The following is a 25,630-nucleotide window of genomic DNA, read 5'->3' on the forward strand; positions in this document are numbered from 1 at the left end:
CGCTGCCTGGTGAACACCCGGCACGTCAAGCACCATGGCCTGTAACACGACACCAGACCCTGCTTGACCAGAGGCAAGCGGTTTAATCCTTTCAACTCTCCAGAGCCAGTCCACACAGGGTAATTACACTGGGAGGCAGGTGGTAAGAGAAGGGATCCTCTGCAGAGCAGCAGGATCGACTTGCCCAGGGAGGGTGGAGGAGACCCTGCCCAAGGGTGGGGTTGAGAATGAACTGCCAAAGACAGAGCAAGGGATAAAGATGATGAGAAAAGGGCAGGACACAGGTTGTTGTGCCTTTTCACCCACTTAGCTCTCTTGTGCCAAGAAATGCCCTTTTTTTTCCACCTCTGGGCTTCTGAGCCATAGAAAATATGTTTTGGACATGAGGAAAAGATTGAATTTAATTTCTGGTCCAGATGTAGTTTGCTGGCTAAGAGATTCAGAAGCAACTTCCAAATTACCACTTTAGCATTACTTTTTGGGGATATTTTAATTTTTTTCATCTTTTAATTTTTTGGTGAGGAAGAGTAGCCCTGAGCTAACATCTGTGGCCAATCCTCCTCTTTTTGCTGAGGAAGATCGGCCCTGAGCTAACATCTGTGCCCGTCTTCCTCAATTTTATATGTGGGACACTTGCTACAGCATGGCTTGATAAGAAGTGCGCAGGTCCATGCCTGGGATCTAAACCTGCGAACCCTGCGCCGAGGAAACAGAGCACTGGAACTTAACCACTATGCCACTGGGCCAGCCCCTGGGGATATTTTTAAATTACAAAAGTGATACCTACTCATTCTTAAAAATTGGAGAAGTATAGAGGACAAAGAAGCAGCAAAATAGAAAAACAATCTGCCGTGAGTCCACCAATCAGTAGGATATTACTTAAAAAAAAATCAGATTTGGGCCAGCCCCATGGCTTAGTGGTTAAGTGCGCGCGCTCTGCTGCTGGCGGCCCGGGTTCGGATCCCGGGTTCGCACCGACGCACCGCTTCTCCGGCCATGCTGAGACTGAGTCCCACATACAGCAACTAGAACAATGTGCAACTATGACATACAACTATCTACTGGGGCTTTGGGGGAAAAAATAAATAAATAAATAAAAATCAGATTTAAAGAGTATTTTTCTATTAAATAATTTTATTTTCAGAAGCACTTGCTGCTTCATACTTTTTTATGTCTACTAATCCAAGTTAGTAGATTCTGGTGACCAAGTTTCTGTTCTAATATCTGAAACCTAAGAAAGATGGCAAATGGGGTAGAGGGCTGGGTGAAGGTGCACATGTTTGTGCATGTGCAATCCTGAGTGTGTGTGTGTTTGTGGGTGTGAGTGTGTGTGCATGCACGAGACGTGTGTGGAGATCTGTCACTGCAGGGGGAAACTGGACTCAGAACAGCGGGGAGGGAAAGAGCATTGCAACCAGTGGGGACTTTTTCCTCTTTTCTGCTGAGATGGGAGAGGAAGGAAACGAAGTGGGTGGAAGGGGAGAAATGCTAGGTTGATATCTGAAACTTTCTGAAATGTGGGCATTCAATATTGTATTCTCTCTATTTTTGCACATATTTTAAATGTCCATGGTAAAAAGGGAATGTTATACTGGACATTATTATAATGTAAAAAAAAAAATTACTAGTCAACTTATTGTTTTAGAAGTCTAAATGATCATAAACAACATTTAATTTGCTTACTTAAAGTGTTATAACTGTTAAAAAATTCTAGGAATAGTTATGTTTCCATAGTTGGGAAATTTTGCCTGTATTTCACGAATGCCAATAAAAATTAATTCAGAGCTTGTTATAGAAATGGACAGAAGTAATTTAAGAGAGAAAATACCTTCTTAGTACAAAACAAACAAAACAAATTATGTCTACTTATGGGGAAGTAATGTTTCCAGTACCTGTTCCCTGAGGCAGCATCATTTTTTGAAACGATGCACAGAACTGAAGAAACTAGGGGAGAAGTAAAAGATAAGTTTAAGATATAAGAAAAAGTATGAGAGCACCAACAACTCCAGGACTCAGCATTTCAGAGCATCGATCACTGATCGTTGCAATCCTGATGGCTCAGGGGGAGCTCGAGGCCACTCGGGGCTGCTAATCCTCCAGGAACCTCATGAGTCCTCTCCATGACTCTGGCTAGAAAAATTTCTTCAATTAGGAGTGTGACATTCACTGTTTACTATGAAAAATGTATTATTACAATAAACCTGATTAAAAAAAACCTAGAATTTACGTAAGTAGGCTTTTTATTTCTACATTTATTGAATGCCTACCACGTTCCTGGTGTTCTGCCAGGTGTCTTAAAACGAGCATGATACAGTCCCACTGGGAGCCATGAAAGGAGAGAGGGACCTAGGCAGCCTGAGGCAGGCAGGGAAGGCTTCCTGCAGGAGGCAATGCCTGTGCAGGGTTTTAAGGATCACTAGGCATAAGGAGAAGGGCACAGGGGCTTGGAGAAGAGATTTCAGGCAAGAAAGAACATGGTGGGTGAGCTGGGGACACAGCAAATGAAGAGCATCTTGCAAAGCGTCGACCTGAGCAGGGCACATATGGCACCATTATTCACAAGAGCCTGGGTATGGTGCGTTCAGTAATGTCCTAGGAGCCTCCGGCACAGTCAGCTCTAAAACTCATAGACCTGGGTTTGAATCCTGGCTTTACCATCTTTAGGAGTAGTTCAGTCAGAGTTTTGATTTCTTCATCTGAGAAAGAGGATTATACCTAGCCTAAAGAATTCCTATAAGGAGTAAACGGAATTCTGATAGAAGCTACATTAATTGAGTGTTCACTGCGTGCAGGGCACGGTACTGAGTCTTCACAACTCAACTAGGTAAATACTATCATCCCCATCTTACAGGGAGGCCACTGCAGCCAGCTAACCAATGCTGAGGCCAGAACGCACAGTCTGGCGGTTGGACTGAGGGCTCGGCTGGGGTCACTCCCTCACAGCCCAGTGGTCCCCCTGCTCCTCGGTTAGCACTGTGCCCGCCTGGCATGGGCTCAGTAAATGCTGACAGATTTTCATCCTTCGGTGATTTTATGCCAAAACAGAATTCTGACTATCTATAAAATCCTTTTGGGAATCCGGAATTGGAAGAAAACTTTTAAGATCACCTGGTCCTGTTCTTTGGTTTGAGCAAGTGTCTGCTTAAAAATGATTTCTAGGGCAAACAGCTATTTTTTTAAGATCAGCCCCGGATCAGATCACCATAACCTCCCTTGGGAGCCCGCTTTGGTATTTTCGGCTCAAACGGTTTCTGTTTAGGTTTCTTCTTGCTTTCTTTTTGGGCAGGCAAGCCTGCACACGTGCATATGGGCCTGCCCCCACAGCCCGCCCCCAGCCTCCTCCCAACAGTCTGTTCTATATTTGGAGGTATTTTTGATACTCCTTTTTTCTCTTGATTTAAAACTCTAGAATATGTTTTCCATTTTACAATAATAATTACTATTCAGAGAAAAAAATGTTATAATAGCTAACATTTTTTTGAGAGTTAGGCACTCTGCTAAAAAAACTTTATGGATTATCTGATTTAATCCTCAGAACAACTCTATATAGTACTTACAAGAAATATTTGGATTTTACTGATGGAGACACTGAGGCACAGAGCCATAGGTGACTTGCCGAGGGTTGCTGAGCTATGCAGCCTCTTTTCCCTGAAGAGCGAGGGCCAGCCCATCCTCGACGCTGTCCCCGCCTCTCAGGGTCCGTCTGTCCCGAGCTCCCGGCTCCTCTCCCGCTCCGGCAGCTCCTGCCGTCCTTTCTTCATGTTGGAGTTCCACTCCAGTTTTGTTTCTAGTTTTCTTATTACACAAGCAAACTCTTTTACATGTGTTCCCACTGCATTTCATCTCTTTTTGAGTGACTGTTATTATTCCGGGGCACTAGCAGCCCTAACTATTGAACTAGTGCCTTCCTATATGACGACACACTCCTGATTCTTCCATCTATGCCATCAATCTCTCTAATAAATGGAGTGGACTCTCAGCCCATCCCCCCGAGATTGCTGCTCTCCCAGTGGCTCCACTCTCTCGGCCCTACTTTGAGATGATAATGAGAACAGGACATGAAATGGAACTTGTCCCCACTTCCTTCAGTGTTTTACTATTCCAGACTGTAAGAATTCACTTACAATTATGCCATAGTAGTCACTTCGAATAAAAGCATTGTCTTAATTATAGGACACCATGAGAGGATTACGGCGAAGCCAGCTGTTTCTATTTTCAAGTAACAATATTTTTCCTACTTGTAATGGAGCCAGCAAAACAGCAGCTTACAACGAAGTACTTAAATCTTTTGCTTAGTACCTATAAGTGAAAACCCAGAAGCTTAACACAGCACTTAATAAAAAAGAAACAACAGCAAAGATATAATTTATGTAAAGACTAGGTAAATGCTTTTCAAGCACCTAACAGAAGATGTATGGAAAAAAATAAGTGAATCTACCCTGATTCCTTTGTACCCCTTTCCCACTGCTTCATACACACACACCCCCATCCCCACACTCCTTCATTCCTGACATCATTCAAGGGTCTCATAACAGCAGCAGAGTATCATTCAATTACTCAAGAGTATCGAGAGGCGGTTGGATGAATGGAAATGAATGAATTATTTGGTTGCTGTCTGACTTCAGAGTGACTAGGAAGCTTAAAAACACTTTCAGAAACCAGGCTTTAAGATGACAAAACCAAAGGGAGGAGATTTAGCCTCAGGACTGTGAGTTATACCTCCTTAGAAGAAGGAAAGGAGGCTGCACATTGGACAAGAGTCATTTTTATCCAGCTTCAAAAGTATAGAAGCATTTTAAAGAACACAGAAAATGTCCATACCACTCCTTTCTTTTAAAAAAATGTCTAATTGTTTCTTCAGATCATGAAGGACAATGTGCCTGGTTGGCTTTATACTCTGAGAAGCTCAAGATTTCAAATTTATGTCGCAAGATTTTTTAAATAGTCACCAAATCAAAATGACATGTGAAAAATAGTAAATTTATATCAGCTCATGATTCAAAGACAACATCCTCAGGTGTGTGGGGTTGGGAAATCATGAGCGAGGCCGCTCACAGCATTCTGCCTTTGGCTGCACCAAGGCCAACAATGCGCTGTTGTAGGTGTGTGTCTTGTGCAACCGTCAACGCCCTCCTGGGGCTCAGGCCCGGTTTGTCATAGTTCAGGAATTTACCCAGAGGCACCAAGCCGGTCCATAGACTCGCTAGGCGGTAGGTGTATCTACTGATATTTCTCCCCATCCCTTCTGACAAAAAAAACAGAACCAAGTACTAACCTGCAAAACAGTTAAAGAAATAAAAGCTTCCCAGCTAATAACAAGCACTTCTCATTTTTTCTCTTCCTTTTCAGATGATCATATACAAAAGAGGACAAGTTTTAGTCATCATTTGATACCACTGCGTCCCACACTTGCCGTCCCTGTGGCTTGTCATTTGGGAGTCCTGCTGAGATGTGCACTAAAGCCAAAGCTCATTTTTCTAATGAAAACTTTCGCTAAGTTTTAAAATCTCCATAAAGGGTTACAAATGGGTTCTTCAAGAGCCTGACAGGCTGTGTACTTGGAAATACAAACCGTCTCGTCCCTGTTCCATTTCTGCTCGTCACAGACATCTAGCCAGGGCAAAAAGAGCTCTATTCAGAGTAACATGCTTCCCTGGGTTTGCTTGGTTGTTACAACCAAGTCCATTTTAATGTGTCCAACAATTTTCTCTGAACTCCACCCTTCATGCATCTTGTTCCTTCTGCAATGTATCATCAAAATGGTGATGTTTTGATGAAGTACCTTCTTTAGGGCTCCTAAGATTATGGATCAGTGGGATACAATTAAAAGATCCCTCTTTTTTTCTTTTATATTGACTGTTTGCACCGCTTTGAGACTAGAAGAGTTTTCATTGTTTATGTAAGCTCTAAAGCCCGCAGGGCCTTCTAAACCATTTTTTAAAAAATCAATTTTCGGAGGAGTGGCAGGGGCCCAGCCAAGCCTAATTAGGCTGGGTGGGAGTTCTGGAACACATTCAGCTCAGATCATGGAACAGGTTTGGGCGAGCTCAAATTCACCTTTCAGTTACGAAGCACTCTTGGCCTGGCAAGGTCTGTCATTGTTTGAAAGTGGTGGTTAGTTGTTATGCACAGTTGTAATTTATCTTCTGAATATGGGGAATATGATAAGAAAAGTTGCACAAGAGTAAAAATAATCATTACCACCAGAAAAGATAAACAGCAATGTCATTACGAAGCAAACCGACACATGGCATTTCTGTAGCAGCGGGAAGCCATTATCCAGTGACAGTGTCATTTCCACTAACACTGCATCTTGATTAGATGCAGACAGTCCAGCAAATAGCCGATATAACTGTGGGACTGAGACATGGATTTTCTTTTTAACATTTTCTTTTGCCAATGGGATTGCCACCAGATTGGAGCTTCTGGGCGTCTGCCTTTAGAATATGAATACCTGAAATGCACACACCTTGTAAGAGCACAGACGACTTCTCACCCCTACCGGCTCGCACACGCCCTCATTCTCCCACACGACCATCCTGGGCACAGTCAGAGGCCCCGCATGTAAACATCAGGCACCCACTTCAGCTTGCTGCTTTGGGGATGAACTGTTGCTACTTTCAATCTCAAAACATCTTGGGAGTAATCTTTCAGAAGCAGAATATTGATAATTCATCTATTGAGGCTATAAATCCTGCATCTCTAGTGAGAAGAAATGGCATTTCAGTGGGTTATTTATAAAATGATAATAGACTGAACTGTCTGGCAGGCAGACGTAGTGAACCGGACTCTTCTATTAACACACCTCAGGTCTCAGCAGAGGGCATTTATATGCTCAGGGGACCCATAAGGTATCCTTCAGTGTGACTTTCTGAGGTTTATTATTTTTCTAAAGTCCTCAAAGTTTAAATGCAAATTATAACATCATGTGTTTGCCTATTTGGAACTTAAGGAGAAAATGTTTATTTTCTGCATTGGCTCAATAAAAAAGACCTCCCGCCCCAACTTGAGAATAACTTGCACATTGTTTTATTCCAGCAAGAATACATACAGCATGGACACCTCACTGTGTACTGACGTAGGGGCGCTTCCTTTCTGATACAAGGAGATTTCATATCTTAGGAAATGGATCACGGTGGCCTGGGAAGATGGTATCAGAGATATATGGTAGACACAAGAATAACGCTGTGGGATGTAATATTCCTGCCCACAAAGCACTCTACATGGCCAAAATGCACTTTGTCTTTTGGAAATTCACCTAAAATGTTTTATTTTATTTATTTTTTTGAGGAAGATTAGCCCTAAGCTAACATCTGTTGCCAATCCTCCTCTTTGTGCTGAGGAAGACCGGCCCTGGGCTAACATCCATGCCCATCTTCCTCTACTTTATATGGGATGCCGCCCCAGCATGGCTTTGATGAGCAATGCGTAGGTCTGCGCCTGGGACCTGAACCGGCGAATCCCGGATGGCTGAAGCAGAGTGCACGAACTTAACCAGGCTACACCACCCTACACCACTGGGCCAGCCCCTTCACCTGAGCTGTTTTAATGCTGGTCCTCATTTGCCATAAAGATGCTCTCAAAGTGCTCAACCAGAATCCGAGTTATGTGACTGACAGAGACTGCAGGGTTTGAGGAGCCAAAGTCATACGAGATTTGTGAGCTGGGCTGTATGAATAACAGTCAATTTTAAGCCCCTTTAATGTTATTGTTCTCAAGAACACAGTAAAGTGGAGCATATTTTTCACATATTAACTTTGTAAGAAGTTACCAGAATCTTCTCTGGAATACCTACTAATTAACTTTTCAAACAAGTAAATAGAACAGACAGTTTATTACTATAAAAGAACTTTCTTGTATGATGAGGGGAAACATGAAAATCCGATAAAAAACATAGAGCAAAAATGACCTTGGCATGGCCCAATGACACTATTCACCATGACAGATCAAAATGAGCACAGTCAGTATTATTGTCTGAGCAATGAGAATCAAGACAGAATCCATAAGAAAAGCCTCACTTTAACAACTTGTCTCCTGCCACACCACCGCTGTCCCCATCGTGCTGCACACTGATGCGTTTGTTCCACAACCCTTCTCTGCAGATCTGGTACCCAAACTCTGAGATGCAGGCGATCGCCTGGATGCTGAGGAAAACTGCAGATTTCCCTCGTATTCTCAGATGCAGATTACATACATGGCAGGTAGAGCCTGGGAATCTGCATTTTTTCAAGCATCTTGAGATGACCCTGATACGGGGGGTGGGGGAGTGTTAGGGAGGAGGCATCAGTTGTAGGAAAACATTCTGAAGGCAGGTGTCACCCTTCTGTTAATCTGGCTTCTCAGTGTCTGGGCTGTGACTGGGTTGATTTATTCCCTATCCTTATTCTTTCCCTTCAAGGTAACCAGACTAGAAAATCCCTTTCTGGTCTGCGTTGAAGAAAAAAGGACGTAAATCTTTGCTGCCCAGATTGGACTCAGCCTGCCATTAAGTCCTCATGTCACCCTGGAACCTGAAGATACAAAATGTTCGACCTTCATGCTGCAACAGCCCTGTGGTGGCTGAATTGCTCCAGGTCATAGCAAAACTCATTCAACTAAACTAAGCAAAACTCATTCAACATTCAACAAATATTTATCAAGCATTTGCTAGGTGCCAGGCACAGCAGGCAAGGCACTGAAGACTACCAGTGGATCTATTATTTGCTTAAAAACCTAGGGCACAGATTTAGAAGGCATGTTTTAGAAATGAACTTTTAAAAATCTTAAAAAAATTTTCCTGATTGCTGCATGCGTGTGTGTTTTGTGCACGTGTGTATTTGTGCACAGGTGTGAACCCTGAGATAGCTTGCTGCATTGTGGGGCACTCTTGGGTCTACTGTCCTACTAGCAATGGGAAGGGAGGAGCCCAGCAGGAAGGGGGTGACTAATGCATCCATGGGCCCAGACACCCCACCCCATGACGAGCAGCCTTGCATATCGCGGGGTTGTCCTGTGTACCATTCCTCCCGGGGCGGGGGGGGGCACAGCGTGCTAGGGCCGAAGCTGGTCGCTGAATGCTTTGCTAATGATTTTCTCTTCACAGGTACAACCAAGCAGCCATCAGCAAGTGGCAAGGTCACTGGTCCAAGGCCAGCCTTGTCCCTTGCTATGGGCAGACTTTGTGCACTGGATATTGGGGCCTGAAAAACAGAATTTCCTGAAAACCACAGGCAAATAAGAACAAGACCCATTTTCCCATTGCTCAGTCTAAGGCCGTGCTTTTCAGACTTTTAAAGTCATGACACACATAGAAAACGATAGCACTGCATTTGTATGACACTGGGGCAACAAGGGAAGGCTGCTCGTGGCTGGAGGTGACCAGCCGCGAGCTCCAGCTACCTGAGGGGCTGAAGGGTCACTGTGTGTAACCCTCGCCCCAGCACTGGCTGAGAAGCTCTCGACTGGGGAATTAGGTGAAGGCCACCTTGAGAATAAAGCGGCTTGAGATATTGTAGATGATCTGCTCTCTTGGCTAAGGACCGCCTTTAGCGAACGTAGTTCCGGAAGGTGGGGAGATGGACCACATGGCTGGATATGGGAGGCATTAAAAAATCCCATGCCCAGGTCCTGCTCCAGACAAAGAAATCAGAGTCTTTGTGGGCAGGGCCAGGTTTTTTTCTAAGAGCCCCAGTTGATTCTAACATGCCCCTAGGGTTGAGAAGTAAGGCTACAAAAGAGGGAAAGACAAAGGTCCAGGAGTCAGAGTGGGAGCTGGAATCCTGGCTCTTCCTCATTTGCCGAATAAGACTGAACATGTCACTTAACCTCTCAGAGTTTCAGGGCTCTTAGCCGTTAACTGGGGTAAACAGCCCCTTCCTATCAGGTTACAGTGACACATTAACTGAGATAATACAGGTAATGAACCCAGCCCAGCCTTTAAACTTAACTTTCTATTCTGAATAGCTTTACTCATTTATTTGCCCTTTATTGTTTGAGGGTCTGGCCTCTATATACAATATTTTACCCAATAATTAATTCATATATTTTGCAAACTTTTGAATGTCCACTCTGTAGCAGGCTCAATACGAGGCTCCAAGAATATAAGGATGAAAACTGAGTGAGAAAGCTTTCCAGGGAACGGGTTTCTACCTAAGCTGAGGTTGAGTTCTTGGCAAGTGAGAAGTTAGTAAAAATCGAGAACAGGACCCACAGTCCTGCCCTGAGCTGTTTCACACAGACACCCAGTGTTACTCCCATTGTCACTGCTCTGCCATCAAAGGCCGAGTACGGGGCTGTGGATGCGAGAGCTCTGTGGTGACAGGGTGGCATTCGTCTTCTTCCTGGTCTAAGCTAGGCGGGGGCTGAAGGATAAGCCAGCCTTGTTATTATCCGCCTCCAAGGGGTTTCTGCACACATTTATTTTAACATCTTATAACTTTCTACTTCGGTCAAAACTAAATATAACTTCAGTGACCAACAAATGCAAAATTAAAGAAAATGTATCAGAAACAGTATTACGGTTAATAGAACTAGTGAGGTGATGGGCAGTGTTACGGTTATACTAGCGAGGGGATCTGAAGGTGATCTGGCCTTAAGGTGGTCCGCATCCAGGGCCCAGGGCGTAGACCGCACCATGTATTCCCTCCCACTGAGATGAAGGGTAAGCGTATGTATTTGCCACACTTCAGATAACAGGAGGTGAATAACAGAACCCAGAATGGGCAACTGATCCTAGAACAGGGGTGATGTGTGACGGAAAGGACAAAAATCTGCTTCTAAATCGACACTAAATTGTAAACTAGATTTTGTCTTGAAAATGTAGATGAACAAATAAAGATGTCTCTTGAGAAAACAAAACAAAACATAGGAATAAAATTATCTTTAGACTTAATATAGGGGGCAAAGTACATCCCAAAGTGGGCCTATTTATCCCGTGTTATTTTCCTTACTTCCTACTTCACTTACTACTAACTCAAATATTGTTTATTGTTTACTTGTTTATTGTCTGTCCTCCCCCTCCCCTATGTAAACTACAAGAGAGCAAGGGCTTTTGCTGGCCAGTATATGCCCCAGCTGTGGGGGAACACGGAATAAATCTGTTAAACGAAGGAAAGAATGTGACAGGGAAAGCCACAGGCACTGCAGTGTAGCTGCTTTTTCTTTGAATTATGCTCTAAGACAAGACTTTATGAGTTAGATTACTTTAAAGGCTAGGCATATTTTGTTCCCAAGTGGTAAAGGAAGTTTGCTGAACCCAGTGGTGGTGCAGCGTATGTTACTCAAGGACCGGCTTTTCCGCACTCAACAGAAAATCCAGTCTCATCGTTAAAAAAAACAAGTCTTTTGAAGTTAGTTTCATTTACTCTTTGCCTATATAACTAAGGGGGCAATTTTGGAAAAGCAATATTGAAAGATGAAAAGAAGAGACAGAGAGGAGGAAAATTTCCCCTATTATCCTGGAGAAACTTTCCATTTTTCATTTGCCAGGTCCTTTTCCTCTTTTTAAATCCTTCTGTAAACTAATCTTTTTTTTTAAGATTAACCAATCTTACCAATCAAAGCTGCTCACCATTGGGTGGACTGTCCTTATGTTATGCGTTTCCCTGGGCATTTTCACAGCAGCAGGGATGCGTGCTCTCTCTCCATTCATGCTGAAACTATATATCCCAGGTCGACTTCCACTCCTCTAAAACCCCCCAATAACCTATCCTGTGATTTTTTTTTTTTCGTGAGGAAGATCAGCCCTGTGCTAACATCTGCCAATCCTCCTCTTTTTTTTTTTTTTGCTGAAGAAGACTGGGCCCTGGGCTAGTCCTCCACTTTATATGGGACGCTGCCACAGCATGGCTTGCCAAATGGTGGGTCGGTGTGCGTCGGGGATCCGAACTGGCGAACCCTGGGCCGCCGCAGCGGAGCGCACTCACTTAACCGCTTGCGCCACTGGGCCGGCCCCTGTGATTTTTTTTAACTTAAGATAGACATTGAATTATAAATCACGCTGCTCTAAAGAGCACGTTACAATAAAAAGCTTTCTGTGCAGTGCCATGCAAGAATTCTGAAAGAAAGCTCAGTGAATTGTTGGGCAAATAGGATGCATTTATGTTTTGGCATTTTTGTTGAGATGCTGAAACGTGCGCCTGTGTGACAACATGGCTGGACACATGTCTAAGGACTGCAGTGTTAAACGGGAACTGTGAAGTCACGAAGTCATAGCATAGAATCCCCAGCCCTAACACAGGATTACAGAAAGCTCCCTCGGCTGGCACACAACAATTACATGAGAATCCAAGCGTTAGAATTCAATCATCCCGAGAGTGTGTGCACCCATCCCTTCATACTGCACCCATCCGACTTTCCTCTCGGTGCAGCTCCACATAAACCACCCTGTAATGGCTCACACCTCCGAGAGCGAAGCACGTCAGAAGCTGGCTCTCTGCTGGCGAGGCACACATGCTTGGCATCTCCGTCCTAACGCTCCAACTACACACACCCCTTGGGTGGCCGTGGGTGTCGACTGCAGAGCTGAAAGCAGAGTCTCTGGAGTTTTGCAATTATGTACATATGCCAGTGTGCTTAGTAACTCCGCTGCTATTTAGGAGAGACCAATTTAGCATAATCTACTTATGTAGGAGTTAACTCGTGTACTGGCTTTAAAATATACAAAAGCTCTGTCAAGCAGTCAGATCAGATGGCTCAGGGGATGGTAACATGAGATCTTGTCTTTCACCTCTAGGTCACTGGCTAACAGCTCTGTTAGCTAAGACCCCTGCCTTATTACCATCCGATTGGTTTGCTTAATTAGCAGTATCAGCCCACTTCCGGGTTTTAAAAAGTCCACATCTGAATAGCCATCAACATAGCTGCTATTAATATTGTTTTTGTTTGAGGTGATGGTAAAAGACGAAATAGACCTAACTTTGACCTCAGACTTGTGTCTTCTTTTAAAGAATAGAATGTTTCTTTAATATCACACACACATGTAGCTAAGAAGACATTTCAGAGTGTCAACAGTGGGAGATTTTAAAGAGGCCATGTAATTTGGTACCAATCTTTACTTATGACTAATTATTTAGATACCTAGATTTTTTGCTATCAATGATGCTAATAGTGGGTACCTTGTATTTTTGAATCAGATATCATCAGGTCTGTCCTTAAAACTTGCAGGGCCCAGGGCAGAGTACAAGTCAGGCCCACCTCCCACAGGTCTAGATATTTACAACTTATAAACCAAGCTAACACACTGTTAAGCATGTTCTAACTTCTTTGTATATCCATTTAAAGTTTTTCATGATGGTGATATATTTTTCTTGACTTTTTTTGTTTTACTTATTTGATGTGAAATTACTGCAGATCTGAACTGGGTGTTTTTCTTGGTGATTACAATTCAAAACAGCAACCAGAAATTGGAGACTTGCAGGCTCCTCTGAAAGGGAACCGTGTTTATCACTGAGGTGGCATGGACCAGCCTCTGTCTCATAAACACCTCCAAAGAGCTGTTTTGCATCTCACACAAAACACTGGTAAAGGCAGAGCACATCACTGACGTATGGTACTTCAGTTTATTTGAAACCTTCAGTCCCGTTAGCTAAAAACCACCTGACGATGGAAGGGAATAACAATGTGAGCGATTAACCTTGTTGTAAAATTCAAAAGTCAACTTGCTTGTTGAATCCAACTCAGGGTTTACAAGCCAAAAAAAAAAAAAAAAAAGGACGTGGATACACACACAGTGGAACCAGGTAATTAAAGAAATGAAGATCAAAAGGTATTTTCTTTTGGTGGAATGGCCATTATGATACAGCATGAAATATTCATTGAGGAAGAGGCAGAGGCCTAATATTCACTTGGAGCGACCATACATCTTGGTGTTGTTCAAAGCCAGAGGGTGAAAATCAGGATCTCTTAGGAAAATCGCAGCGATTCCTATTTTATTGGTCTGGGGCAGGGCCTCGCATGGCTTTTTAATGCTTCCCAGGTGCTTCTAAACCTTAGCCGTGTGGTCCACTGTACCACTTTCTGGGGACCATGTTCTAAAGGTGGTTTTTAGCCAAGAGGGCAGTAAATAGAGAATAAAAAATTACCTACAGTCTTTCAAAATGGAGTAAAGGCTCTTTGCAGGACCTTTGAAATTGTAGAAAGATGTTACATCTTTAAAGATCACTTGTTACAAACAAATTAGTACTTTTACACTACAAGTCTCCTCTTGAAATCCTAGGAAACAAAACCGAGGAAAGAGCCCTCCTCCCCTCTGGGCTACACCCAAGAAAAGGCTGGTGAGAGCGAAACCAGGGTGCTCTAAGTGGGGAGAGGGGGAGGGAATTGGCCCATAGGGTGAGAAGGGTTCAAAGTACCCAGCATCTAGAGAGCTCGAGTTGAAGTTTTTTGTAATTCTATGGTCATGGACAACCTAATGTCCCAGGATTTATCCCCAAAGGGCTGACGATATGCAAGAGATTTTCTCAGAAGTTGGAAGGAACACCTGACATCTATGGGAAAAGCATGAAGAACCATTTCTTCCCTGTATATTTGACTACTAAAATTTGCGTATGGGTCCCCTTAAACCGATTGTTGCTTTAAAATGAACATTTTAATTACTTACCAAAAAACAAAACACCCACACAAAAACAAAAAACCCAAGAGGAAGCAAAGCAACACACAGTGGTCAATTCAACACCTAACCCAGCGTCATCTGCTTTACGTGTAAGCAACAGAAACAAAAGTTACTTTGTAAGGCTTGTTTCAAAGAGTCTTGACATATGCTTAAAAATATCTCCTAACGATAAAGATCATCTTGGCATGGCTCAGCAGTTCTGCGACAGGCGGGGGCATTTAAGATAAAGGATCAGAAGGTGCAGGCGAGGAGTCCCTTGAGCCTGTAGTAATCCAGGCAAGAATCCAGAAGCGAAGCTGTTTCCACGGTCTAGGAAACGAAGGAATGGGATATATTTGGAATTTGGAAGGCAGTTTGAAAAGAAACAATTGCTGGGTTTGGCAGAAGATTAAGTATAAAGGCAATACTATGCGTTGGGCACAGGGCCATGGTGTGCTTTTCGTAATCACATTTAATCCTCCCAATAACCTTGCAAGAAGACATATTTGTGTCTATTTCACAAGAGAGAAGACAGGCGCTTCGAAATTGGACCTATCCATCGCCAAACAACTATTAGATGGCAGCCTCAGCATTCAGACCTGGGACTAATGCACCACAAATTATTTTTGATGTTGGTCCTGTGATAGTGTGGCCCAATGGTGACAAGGAAGCGTAGGGAAGATCGGGAAAGGAAAATGACAATTTTATCTTTTCTAATTAACCTGGTGAAAGAGAAACTCAATGTATGATGCGTATAAGCATCAGGTTGGGGGAGGGATAGATTTAATTAGATGGTTTTAAAAATGATCTGTGTGGGGCCGGCCCGGTGGCTTAGTGGTTAAGTGCATGTGCTCCGCTACTGGCGGCCCGGGTTCGGATCCGGGAGTGCACCCACGCACCGCTTCTCCGGCCATGCTGAGGCCGTGTCCCACATACAGCAACTAGAAGGATGTGCACCTATGACATACAACTATCTACTGGGGCTTTGGGGAAGAAAAAAAGGAGGAGGACTGGCAATAGATGTTAGCTCAGAGCCAGTTTTCCTCAGGAAAAAGAGGAGGATTAGCACGGATGTTAGCTCAGGGCTGATCTCCCTCACAAAAATAAATAAATAAAAATAAAGAGAAGACAATTAAAAAAAAAAATCTGTGTATAGTTCAGTACTGTCTGACAGAAATAAAAAGTGAGACACATACATAATTTTGTGCTTTCTAGTAGCCACATTAAAAAAGAAGAAACAGGTGAAATTAATTTTAATGATATATTTTATTTAACTCAATATATCATCATTCCAACATGAAATCAATATAAGAAATTATCGAGATATTTTCCTTTTTTTTTTTGTGAGGAAGATCAGCCCTGAGCTAACGTCCATGCCAATCCTCCTCTTTTTGCCGAGGAAGCCTGGCCCTGGGCTAACATCCGTGCTTATCTTCCTCCACTTTATATGGGACGCGGCCACAGCATGGCCTGACAAGTGGTGTGTTGGTGCGCGTCCGGGATCCGAACCCGGGCCGCCAGCAGCGGAGCACACGTACTCGACCACTACGCCACGAGGCTGGCCCCCCGTTGTTTTTTTTTTTCTGTACTAAGTCTTTAAAATCCAGTGCATATTTCACACTTAAGGACATTTCAGTTCTGACGGGCCACACTTCAAGTGCTCAATAGCTGCACATGGCCAGTGGCTGCCATATGAGAGAGTGCAAACATTGAGGTACCAAGATCCGTGGAGGTGATGCACGGCTCAGGGTGTGGATAACGAGGGACAAAAGGAGACTCTCAGAAGGTGGCCAGAGGAAGACTCTCCAAACGAGACACTATTCGAGGTCTTTAATAACATGAAGCACCAAAATGATGAAATTGGCAAATTATTTGAGAGAGAGGAATTGAATCAATAGAGCCTCTCACCTTCTATTGTCTACCATTGCCAATAGGCCAAGTGACACCTGGGAATTTCACGAAGGCCAAAACCCCTATGGAGCCTTAGACAGTGGGCAGAGACCCATCCAGCTGCGATGAGCACTAGAAGAAAACCCACTGCTTACGTCATATGCAAATTATGAACTTCCCTCTGTATCAGAGTTTAAAAATCAGACTGAAGCACAAGGTCATTAGACCAGACCAGTGAATTTTGCTACAGGTGAGGATTTGTTTTTTGACTCTTATGTATGTTTCGTGACTTGCCCCCTAGAATTAAGTGTTCATGTGACGAGGCACAGTGATTTTCTGCTGTTGATGTTGGTCTTAGTGGAAGGTTAGAAGGAATGGAAAGAAGTATTTTTTTAAAAGAACACTACTTATATAATGATATTCTTGGGAAATATACCCATCATGTAACATGATTTTGTAGCACCTACTACAATGCACTTAGGGAAGGTGGGGGCTCAATAATCCTCATAACTGATATGATCATTTCATTTAAAAATATAGTTTTTTTGGATAATTGAATTAATGGACATCTATTTTTTAAAAAATGATTTCATTTTGATTGTAGAAATTAAATCTGGAAATGGAGAGGGAAAATATTTCATCTGTCTTCTTCTCAACCTTCACATTCTTTCATAAAATATCAGGTAGTGGAGTGAGATAAAAAAACAAAACAAAAAACCAGTCTTCGTGCTTATCAGTTATCAAGATGACAGTGATTTTTATGTCAGTGCTATCTACTTAGGCTATAAGCTACCTGAGAGCTGTCACTTTGTAAGGAGTTCTTAAAAATGTAGTTGGTGCCCTTCGGAAGCCCAAGTGGTGTGTTTCCATTTCATATGAGAAAAACATGCAGAAAAACATCCCTTTTCCTGATGTTAGCCCACGGGATCTCATGCCTCCTCCTCTATCCACCAGCAGAGCTGGTGAAGATAAATTCCTTTAGAGGATCTGGGCATAGCCCCCAGATCTAGGCAGAGCCAGCAGGGTTGTCCAAGAATGCAAAGTAAATTGTTTCCTTGGAACTCCTTTAGAAATAGGTGGGTGGGGGCCTGGGAGGGGTATCTCATAAGCATAAATGTATATTGCCTATTTGTAAACCACTCTCCCTCTTCATACACTTTCTATATTTACTTATCTGCATTGAGCTTTCATAAGTTCCAGCGCCCTTCATTTTTTTTTAAACAAGACTATCTTGGCTTCCTGGACTTTTGCATACTGTTCTAAATATACTGCCTCACTGATAACAGTCTCTCTCTCTTTTTTTTTTTCTCTCTAGTTCACAAGTTAGTGGGCCAAGTGATCTCCTATAAAATTACAAGAACTAATAAGAAAGTGTGTTTTAGAAGAAGAGGACAGAAGAAAGGTCAGGCGGAGAAATCATGGTCCTGTTTGAACTACGTTGAAAACTGTGAAGATCTTTGTAGAATGAAACATCACAGAACTCCATTCTCACATGACATTTTTACATGTTCATACTTGACGAAGCTGTGGGTCCACCCTGACTCGTAGAAGATTTACAGCCACATCCAAGACAGCCTTGGTAGTGGGATGGCCTGCATGGCACCTTCGTGTCCTAACCCCGGCCCTGGCAAGGCCATGCTGCTATGCTGGTCAGAGGAAAAACAGTTAGACCATCAAAGACATGCACTTCTGAGTTGACTTTTCCGCTGTTCGGATTACCTTGATTCAGGGTATTTGGTGAGGGTGGCCAGGCTGCTGGTGTACATGTGGCCGCCCACGTCAATGTGGACGGGCGCATTGGATTTTGTGAGCTGGGCTGGAGTAGGAATGCCTTGGTTGTTCAGTGGAGATGCAGGAGATCTAGTGATCAGAGGTCTTGACATATTGGGCCGACTGTCCTACAGAGAGATAAGCAAGTTTAGACATGGAGAGAAAGGAAACACACATCATAAAGAATAAGCGAGTGACTAGTGCTGATATTCATCCGGCAATAAAATCTGGAAAATCAGGAAGCTCTTGTTTTTGTTATAAGGAATATTAGAAAAACAAATTCTATAACAGAGAAAAGGGAAACTTCCCATGCTCAGAATCAGGGAGCTGAACTAATGTTCATTTCAAATCATCCTGAGCACTATGACAGCTTATTTTACTAATGAATTCTCGGATTTTACAACTGGTAAATGGCATGTGAAGAAGTACTATTTATTCCAAATGACGAGATAATCAACACTTAAAACAATACACATCTAAATAAAATACATATGTTTTATCCTTCTCTTTGAAAATTTCCTTATTGCTATGCACTTGGAATCATACAGACCTTTAGCACTTGTGTTCTGCAAAATGTTTTCTTCGATTTCTACTTTTCAAATCAGGAAAAAGAGGGCATGACTGCTCTAGCCATCAGCTCACATACTCAAAGCAACCTTGTAAATAGGCACAAGTTTATCAGTTAACAGATTAAAAAAAAAAATCTATCCATACTCTATGCATTTGGTTCTCTGTTTCTCTCCCTATAAGACTCTGGTCTGGGGACGCTTTGAAGAGAGTATACCCTCCAGGGATAAGTATGTGCTTGTGAGCCAGGAGCAAGCTGCTCTTGTGCATGCTGGACTTCTTGAAGAGATCGAGTACCCAAGGGGGCGCGGAGGCAGATGTCCATGGAGCAGTGGGCAGTCCCAAGGGCAAAGGTGCAATGGGAGCGAACAGAGCAGGAGGAGGAGATCACACGGCGGCAGCAAGATCACGTTGAAGAAACTGTCCTCTTGAGAAAATAAAATATTACATCCTTTCCATGGATACAATATAAATATTTCAAACGCTCTGCAAACATGGTTGATTGCTTCTAAATTAGAGCTCAAACGACGGACACGTAAAGTCAGGTCTCTGGCACTCAATGAAGCGGTCAAATATTTAGAGTCCACAATTGAGGAATAAGCGAAAACAGCATTTACGTATGTCTGAATTCTGCAAGACAAACACCACTAGTATACTCTCAGATTTATAATTTAGCCAGAGATTGTTTTCAAACATGCAAACAATGTGTGGCAAAGCCAGTGATAAGGCATAATAAAGGGATTTTGAAAAGTTCCTTTGAAGGAGATTAAAAAAGGGAAGTCATCTAGTTTTTGTGCATAAAACCCAGCATGATAAAATATAAATTTGCAAAACATCATAGATTTTATGATCTGAAACAGCTTTAGCAGTTACCTGGGGCACAATGTTAGACTACTTAGCATTAACCACATGTCCAGGCAAGATCGTGAACGCACACGCTTTCTGAAACTCCGCATCTACTGTGAATGGGCTGCTGATTGGGCCTTTACACAAAATGCTGACCATCTGTGTTTGTGCTTTTTTCCGTGCTAGATTAAACAGAGCCCAGAAACACTCACAGAAAAAGAGTTAACGTTTTATTTCTTAAATTGGGTGGTGGGTTCATGGGTGTTCACTCTATTATTCTTTATATGTTACTCTGTATTTTTAATAATGCAAAATAGATATTAAAAAAACACAAAAGGATGTTTGCAACACAACAGAGAAAAGAAAGTAAAGAGATATTGAATAGGGGAAAAAATTTAAAAACCAAGATACAATTGGTAGGAAATATAAAAAAAAAACTTAAGATTTGGAAATAATAAAAGTAGCATTTTAAAATTCGGATGACCAAAGACACATTTTTCCTTTAAAAATGCAATCATATAATCTCTACTTTTAAGAGATACATACTACCTGACTTCCTTTTAGAAAATGATTTCCCGGCTAAAGGCACACAGCCCCTCCCCACATCCTCCTCCCTGTTACAATTCAGCCCATCACAGTACCGCGGTGTCTGTAATAGTTTTTCAATTGGACACGTTCTATATCTTGCCTGAGGGTGCTCAGGCGAAAATGAACAGATTTGCAGGGTTAATACTGTAGTTAGATTGTGACCTCATTCAGCACAGCTCTAACAGCGCGAGGGCTATATAGAAGGAGAAAAAAATTAAAGCATAACTGATCGGTTGAAGGATTCCAGATTTCTCAGAATATATACCATCTACATTGTAAATCATAAATGTATGGATATTGCTAAATTTAAATTAAACCAGTGTTTCTTCAGCTGGGGTAGGAGTGGTGGAGATTAACCCTTAGGGGCAAGGAGGGAGTTTCCTGATGGCTGGGCTCAGTAGACTCGAGCAAGACTGGTAAGTATCAGAGCCGGTCTTTGGTGAGCCCTCCTAGCTCTTCTCCTAGGCTCTCTCTCTCCACCCCAGAAGCTTTCCCCGTTCTGTATGTGTCCCCGTAGTGTTGATCATTTCTAAGGCATTAACTGATATTAGCTAACAGAGTAAAGGGTTTTCATTCAGTATTTTCTTTATTGGTGCAGGCTGAAAGAACTTTTAAAATTCATAGCCTGGGGTTGGGAGGTGATCTTTGGGGCTGGGAGGTCTTGGCACTTGTAGTGGACACTTAATATCTAGATGTTTCATTTAACACAATTCTCGCAACCTCTTTCCCTCACCAGTGGCTGGAGCTGGCGTTTCTCTTCTTTATATGGACACTGAGGTCCCAGATGGGATATCCATACCTGCAGCTGCCATTTCCCTACCAGCCTATGGATGAGGCCAACGCCCAGGAGGACTGAGCTGAGAGCAGGGTTCTCACAGACATTGTTTAGACACCAAATCGACAACTCTGAGCCTCCTATCTCTAAATATCCTGTTACTTGGGAAAACAAATCTCGTTATTTTTAAAGCTAGTTTGAGCTGGGATTTCTGTTACTTGTCCTGATAGAACACCTTCCTTTACAGCTGCCTCCCTGTGAGGTCACTTGGCTTGGTGAGACTTGGCCTGTGACGCCAAGAACAGCTGCCAGCTGATAGATGCAGCAGAATTTTCTGTCATATTATCATCATTCTCCAACTCTGCTCTCCCTTCAATCACTCACCCATCAATGTCTCAGTTTGGATATGTCTTTTAGTACTACTTCCAGGGAAATGAAAACCATCAGCTTTAATCAGAAAGGGTGCAAATGTCTTGGATGTGGCATTATCACTACTGAAGAAACAGCTCAGAGCACTGATGTGGTTCTGAAAGGTGGCCGGGTAGAAAGCTGTCTCTGATAAACCCTCTTCTGGAACAGTCTCCTCACGCAGGGGAGAGGAACCCCACCCTCACATTAAGCTACTTGGTTATTGCCCCTTCCTTGTGCAGCCCACTGCTCCTTCCTTCCACGATATTTATTGACATTTCCTAAGTGCCAGGCACTGTACCAAGGGATGGATATACAACAGTGAACACGCAAGACTGGTCCCTGGCCTTACCGGGCTTGTTGTCCAGTGGGAGAGAGAAGCCAGGAGACAAGCAACTAGCGCCAGGCTGGGGAAAGCCAGGTTCCTGTGGTAGCTTAATCAAGGGGACACGTAAGCCAGGCTTGCGGGCTGGGAGGAGGGATGGGGAAGCTTCCCTGGAGACAATCTAGGTTGAGATCTGATGGATGAGAAGCCAACAAACAGTGGGAAGCTGGAAGGAGGGCTCCAAGCAGTATTGCCAAGGCCCCAAAGAGGGACAGCACATGGAACATTCTAGAAATTAAAAGTTCAGCATATTGTGAGAATTCTCCCACGTATTTTTTTCCCCAGGGTGGAGGGATAATGCAAGAAACAGAAGCTTGTAAGAAGATGATCGGAGAACCACAGAATTAAATGATAACTTACAATGAAAAATAGATAAAACCCACCATAACATCCATGTCTGGAAAAGGGGAAGAGGAAGAAAAAGAGACCTAATAGGTGGCTTTCTAAACAGCGTTGTCCAATAGAACTTTCTGCAATAATGGCTACGTTATATCTGCACCATTCAGTAGGGTAGCCAGTAGCTCCATGTGGCTATTTGAGCATTTAAAGAGTGGCTAGTGCAACTGAGGAACTGAATTTTTAATTGTAATTTATTTTAATCATTTAAATTTTAATGTAGGTAGCCACATGTGGCTGGTAGCTATCGTAATGGACAGCATACTAAACCTTGTTTGAATTCTTCTTAATATATGGAAGCCCAAATCGTGACAACTTGAACTTATCACTTATGTTTAGACAGAGAAGCAGGCGTGTTTTAAAAGTGAATACGAACGGCTTCTGACTCTGCAACACATTCATTTCCCTCTCCCCTTCTAACAGTATTTCTCTCTTCTTTATGAATTTTATGAAAATAAATTAATAGCCACACAGTGAGGAAAAAGAATGACGCCCTGCCGCATACGCAACATCTATGGATCTCACAGAGAGCTGAGCAAAGACACCAGGCAGAAGAGCACGTCCCATATGATTCCATTCACACGACGTTACAGACAGCAAAATGAACCTGTGACGACAAAGCTCAGAACACTGGCCACGTCTGGGGGGTACTGACTGGGAGGGGGTAAGAATGAGCCTTCTAGAGAGCTAGAAAAGTTCTAAATCTTGATCCAAGTGGTTACACAGTTGTATACATATGTACACTTAAGATTTATTTACTTTAAGTTCTACTTAAAAAGAAAATAAACCAAAAATAATCTTGGAAAAAACTCCTCCAGTCAAAACACTTTACTGTCCCAATACTCATTTAAATTTCTGTGAAATATTGCCTTTTTTAAAACCCAGAAAGATGTTTATTATTTCCTCTCATAGGATTCACCAAATCTGATGACAATACTCTGACATGGAACAACCGTGGGAAATTTTATTTCTAAATCTTCTTTCCCCCATTTCTATCTTATATGGATTTTCTAGGCATGCTGATCAGTTTACCTTTAAAATTTCCATTTCCCAGCTGCTTTCAGTCTGCGGCTTCCTTGTAGCTTAATCATCCACCTCACCTACCCAACAGAGCGGCAATGATTTTTTGGTAGGAGAGTCCTTCAAGGGATTTGACTTCAGGCATCTTTCAAAAGAAGCTAATGAAAAATTCGCCTCCTAAATCTAACCTTGCTGTGTGCTGTTCAAACAGGAGCCCCGGGGGCACTGCCTTGAACAAATGAGCTGAAGTTTAAACTGAAAGTTTTAACGACTTTATTTGTTAAGAATGTCTGCCCCGTCTCATGTCACGTTTCACTATCAAAATGCACTATATTACCTCTTTCACTGGGGAAAGAAATAGGTTTCTTAGAGATATTTCCAGAAAAGCCCATCAATAGTAAAATACTTATCTATATTATTTGATGTCATAATTTATAACATTCAATAGAGCAGCGAAGGAATTTAATACAAATCATAACTTTTCCACAAATTTCAACCTGCGTTTAATATACATGTATTTATATCACACACACATGCACGCACACGTGTACACACACAGACATACTCAAGTAGCATCAATATTATATGGAATACCTGGAGATTGGAGTGTTCTGACTATTCTATTTTCTGATCCTTGGCCAACCATTTGAGGTACGTAAACTGTAATCAAAGTATCTTAGGAAAGAACCCTGCTAGTTCCTAGGATGGAAATTTGTGGTTACTTTGGGAGTGTTATTTTAGGACTGGCACAATCCTATTGGACTCACAATAATGGTTCTTGTAGAAAAACATCACTTTACTGACCATAGTTACCTAATCATAGACAAGACTCTCAACCATAACGTCAATGTATTTTGTAAGAGGCCTCACTGGTTTCTTCATTCATTCAAGTAATATTTATTGAGCTCCTACCATGTGTCAAACTCTATGGTCTCCACTGACTTTAACTAAATAGCAGAATGACCCTGGAGAGAACAAAAAATCTTTTCTTATAATTTCACATGTTAAAAAAAAAACAACAACCCTGGCAGTGCTTCAAAATTGATGAATACTGTATATATAATTTTTTTAGAGGACAGTTTCTGTCAACCTCTGAAGACAGCAGAGAATTAGGCCAAAAAGCCTTCTGAACATTCCAATTTGACATCCGATCTTCCATTTACTTTATTCATAGGAGCTGCCTTCAAACTCATAGAACCTACTTACTCTTAAGTCACATCTGTATAACAAGTGTGGTCATTGGTTTTCTAGCCCATAGGACAAGAACTAACTACAAAAATCATCCAAAATCAAACCCTAGACTAGCTTAGATTGAAAAGTATATGATATATTGGAGAAAGATTTCTGCCTCAAAAAAGTAAAGAAAAACATTTTTTTAAAGGTAAGACAACTGTCAAAACTTTATACAGCTGGAAAAGTCACCTATACAGAACAGGTACAGAGTAGAGGAGAAACAGCCCCGGTTTTCGGAATCTGAGGACCTGGTTTGAGCTCAGCCTTACCCTTTGTATGATCTTAGAGAAGTTTCCAAATCTATCAGACTCCAGCGTCTTTGTCTCTAAGACAGGGATGAATCTTCCCACTCTACAGAGAGGTAAATATGGCAGAGGGTGAGACGTGTTTGTGAAGGCATACAATACAGTGCTTGGCATAGAGAAGGACAAAGGAAGTTTCTTTCCTTATGCACACAAAAAATGGAATTTGACAAACCAGTAAACCAGATGTACAGAGGAAATGTCTATGGACCTGGTGAGAAGAGAACTTTTAAAGTAGTTGAGGAGGTAAGACCCATAGGTGAGAAAGACAGCATTTTACACTGATAAAGCATTACATTGTGAGGTATAGATAAACAAAAAGCAAATAGGGCAGAGCATAAAAAGAGGCTAGTTATGTGCTTTGGACATAGTGTATGAAAAGAAGCAGAGAATGAAATCATCATAGTAGGTTCATAAAATGAAATGGCACTTGAACTGGATTGATTTTTCTTTTCAGATCAAAATCTTAATTTCACAGATATAAAAAAAATAAAAAATAGGAGGATTCAAAGTTGTTTCAAAATGACTAGCAACTGTGTTAAATTAATCTGCAATTACTTCCTCATCTGAAATAGCAAAATGTTATTCTTCCCTTGCAGGACATTTGGTCCTGTCCAAAATGTCCATCACACGTTTGGTTCGTGCCCAAAGGTCCTTGACATTTGGTTTTTTCCAAAACGTCCATGAGCATATTTTGGTTCATGCCAAATGGTTTTGCACAGGACCAAATATCAAGGACCTTTTGGCCCGGACCAAATGTCTCCACGGATGTTCTGCACAGGACCAAATATGACCAGATATCAAGGACTTTTTGGTGTGGACCAAATGTATGGTGGATGTTTTGAACAGGACCAAACGGTCTTGCAAATACCAAGGACCTT

The 25,630-nt window shown here is 42.2% G+C and overlaps 1 protein-coding gene across 3 annotated transcripts in view; it reads right to left on the reverse strand.

The window, feature by feature from the left end:
* Positions 1 to 25,630, reverse strand: part of KCTD1 (potassium channel tetramerization domain containing 1) — a 186,646-nt gene that overhangs the window by 27,713 nt on the left and 133,303 nt on the right. For all 3 annotated transcript variants that reach the window (XM_014780254.2, XM_004420980.3, XM_087439092.1), the window contains exon 2: positions 18,179 to 18,357. In XM_014780254.2, the coding sequence (XP_014635740.1) occupies positions 18,179 to 18,357 (179 nt within the window). The remainder of the gene's footprint in view (positions 1 to 18,178; positions 18,358 to 25,630) is intronic.

Source organism: Ceratotherium simum, chromosome 14 (genome assembly GCF_057802395.1).
Source record: "Ceratotherium simum simum isolate JZ-2026a chromosome 14, ASM5780239v1, whole genome shotgun sequence".
In the NCBI taxonomy this organism is placed as follows: Eukaryota; Metazoa; Chordata; class Mammalia; order Perissodactyla; family Rhinocerotidae; genus Ceratotherium; species Ceratotherium simum.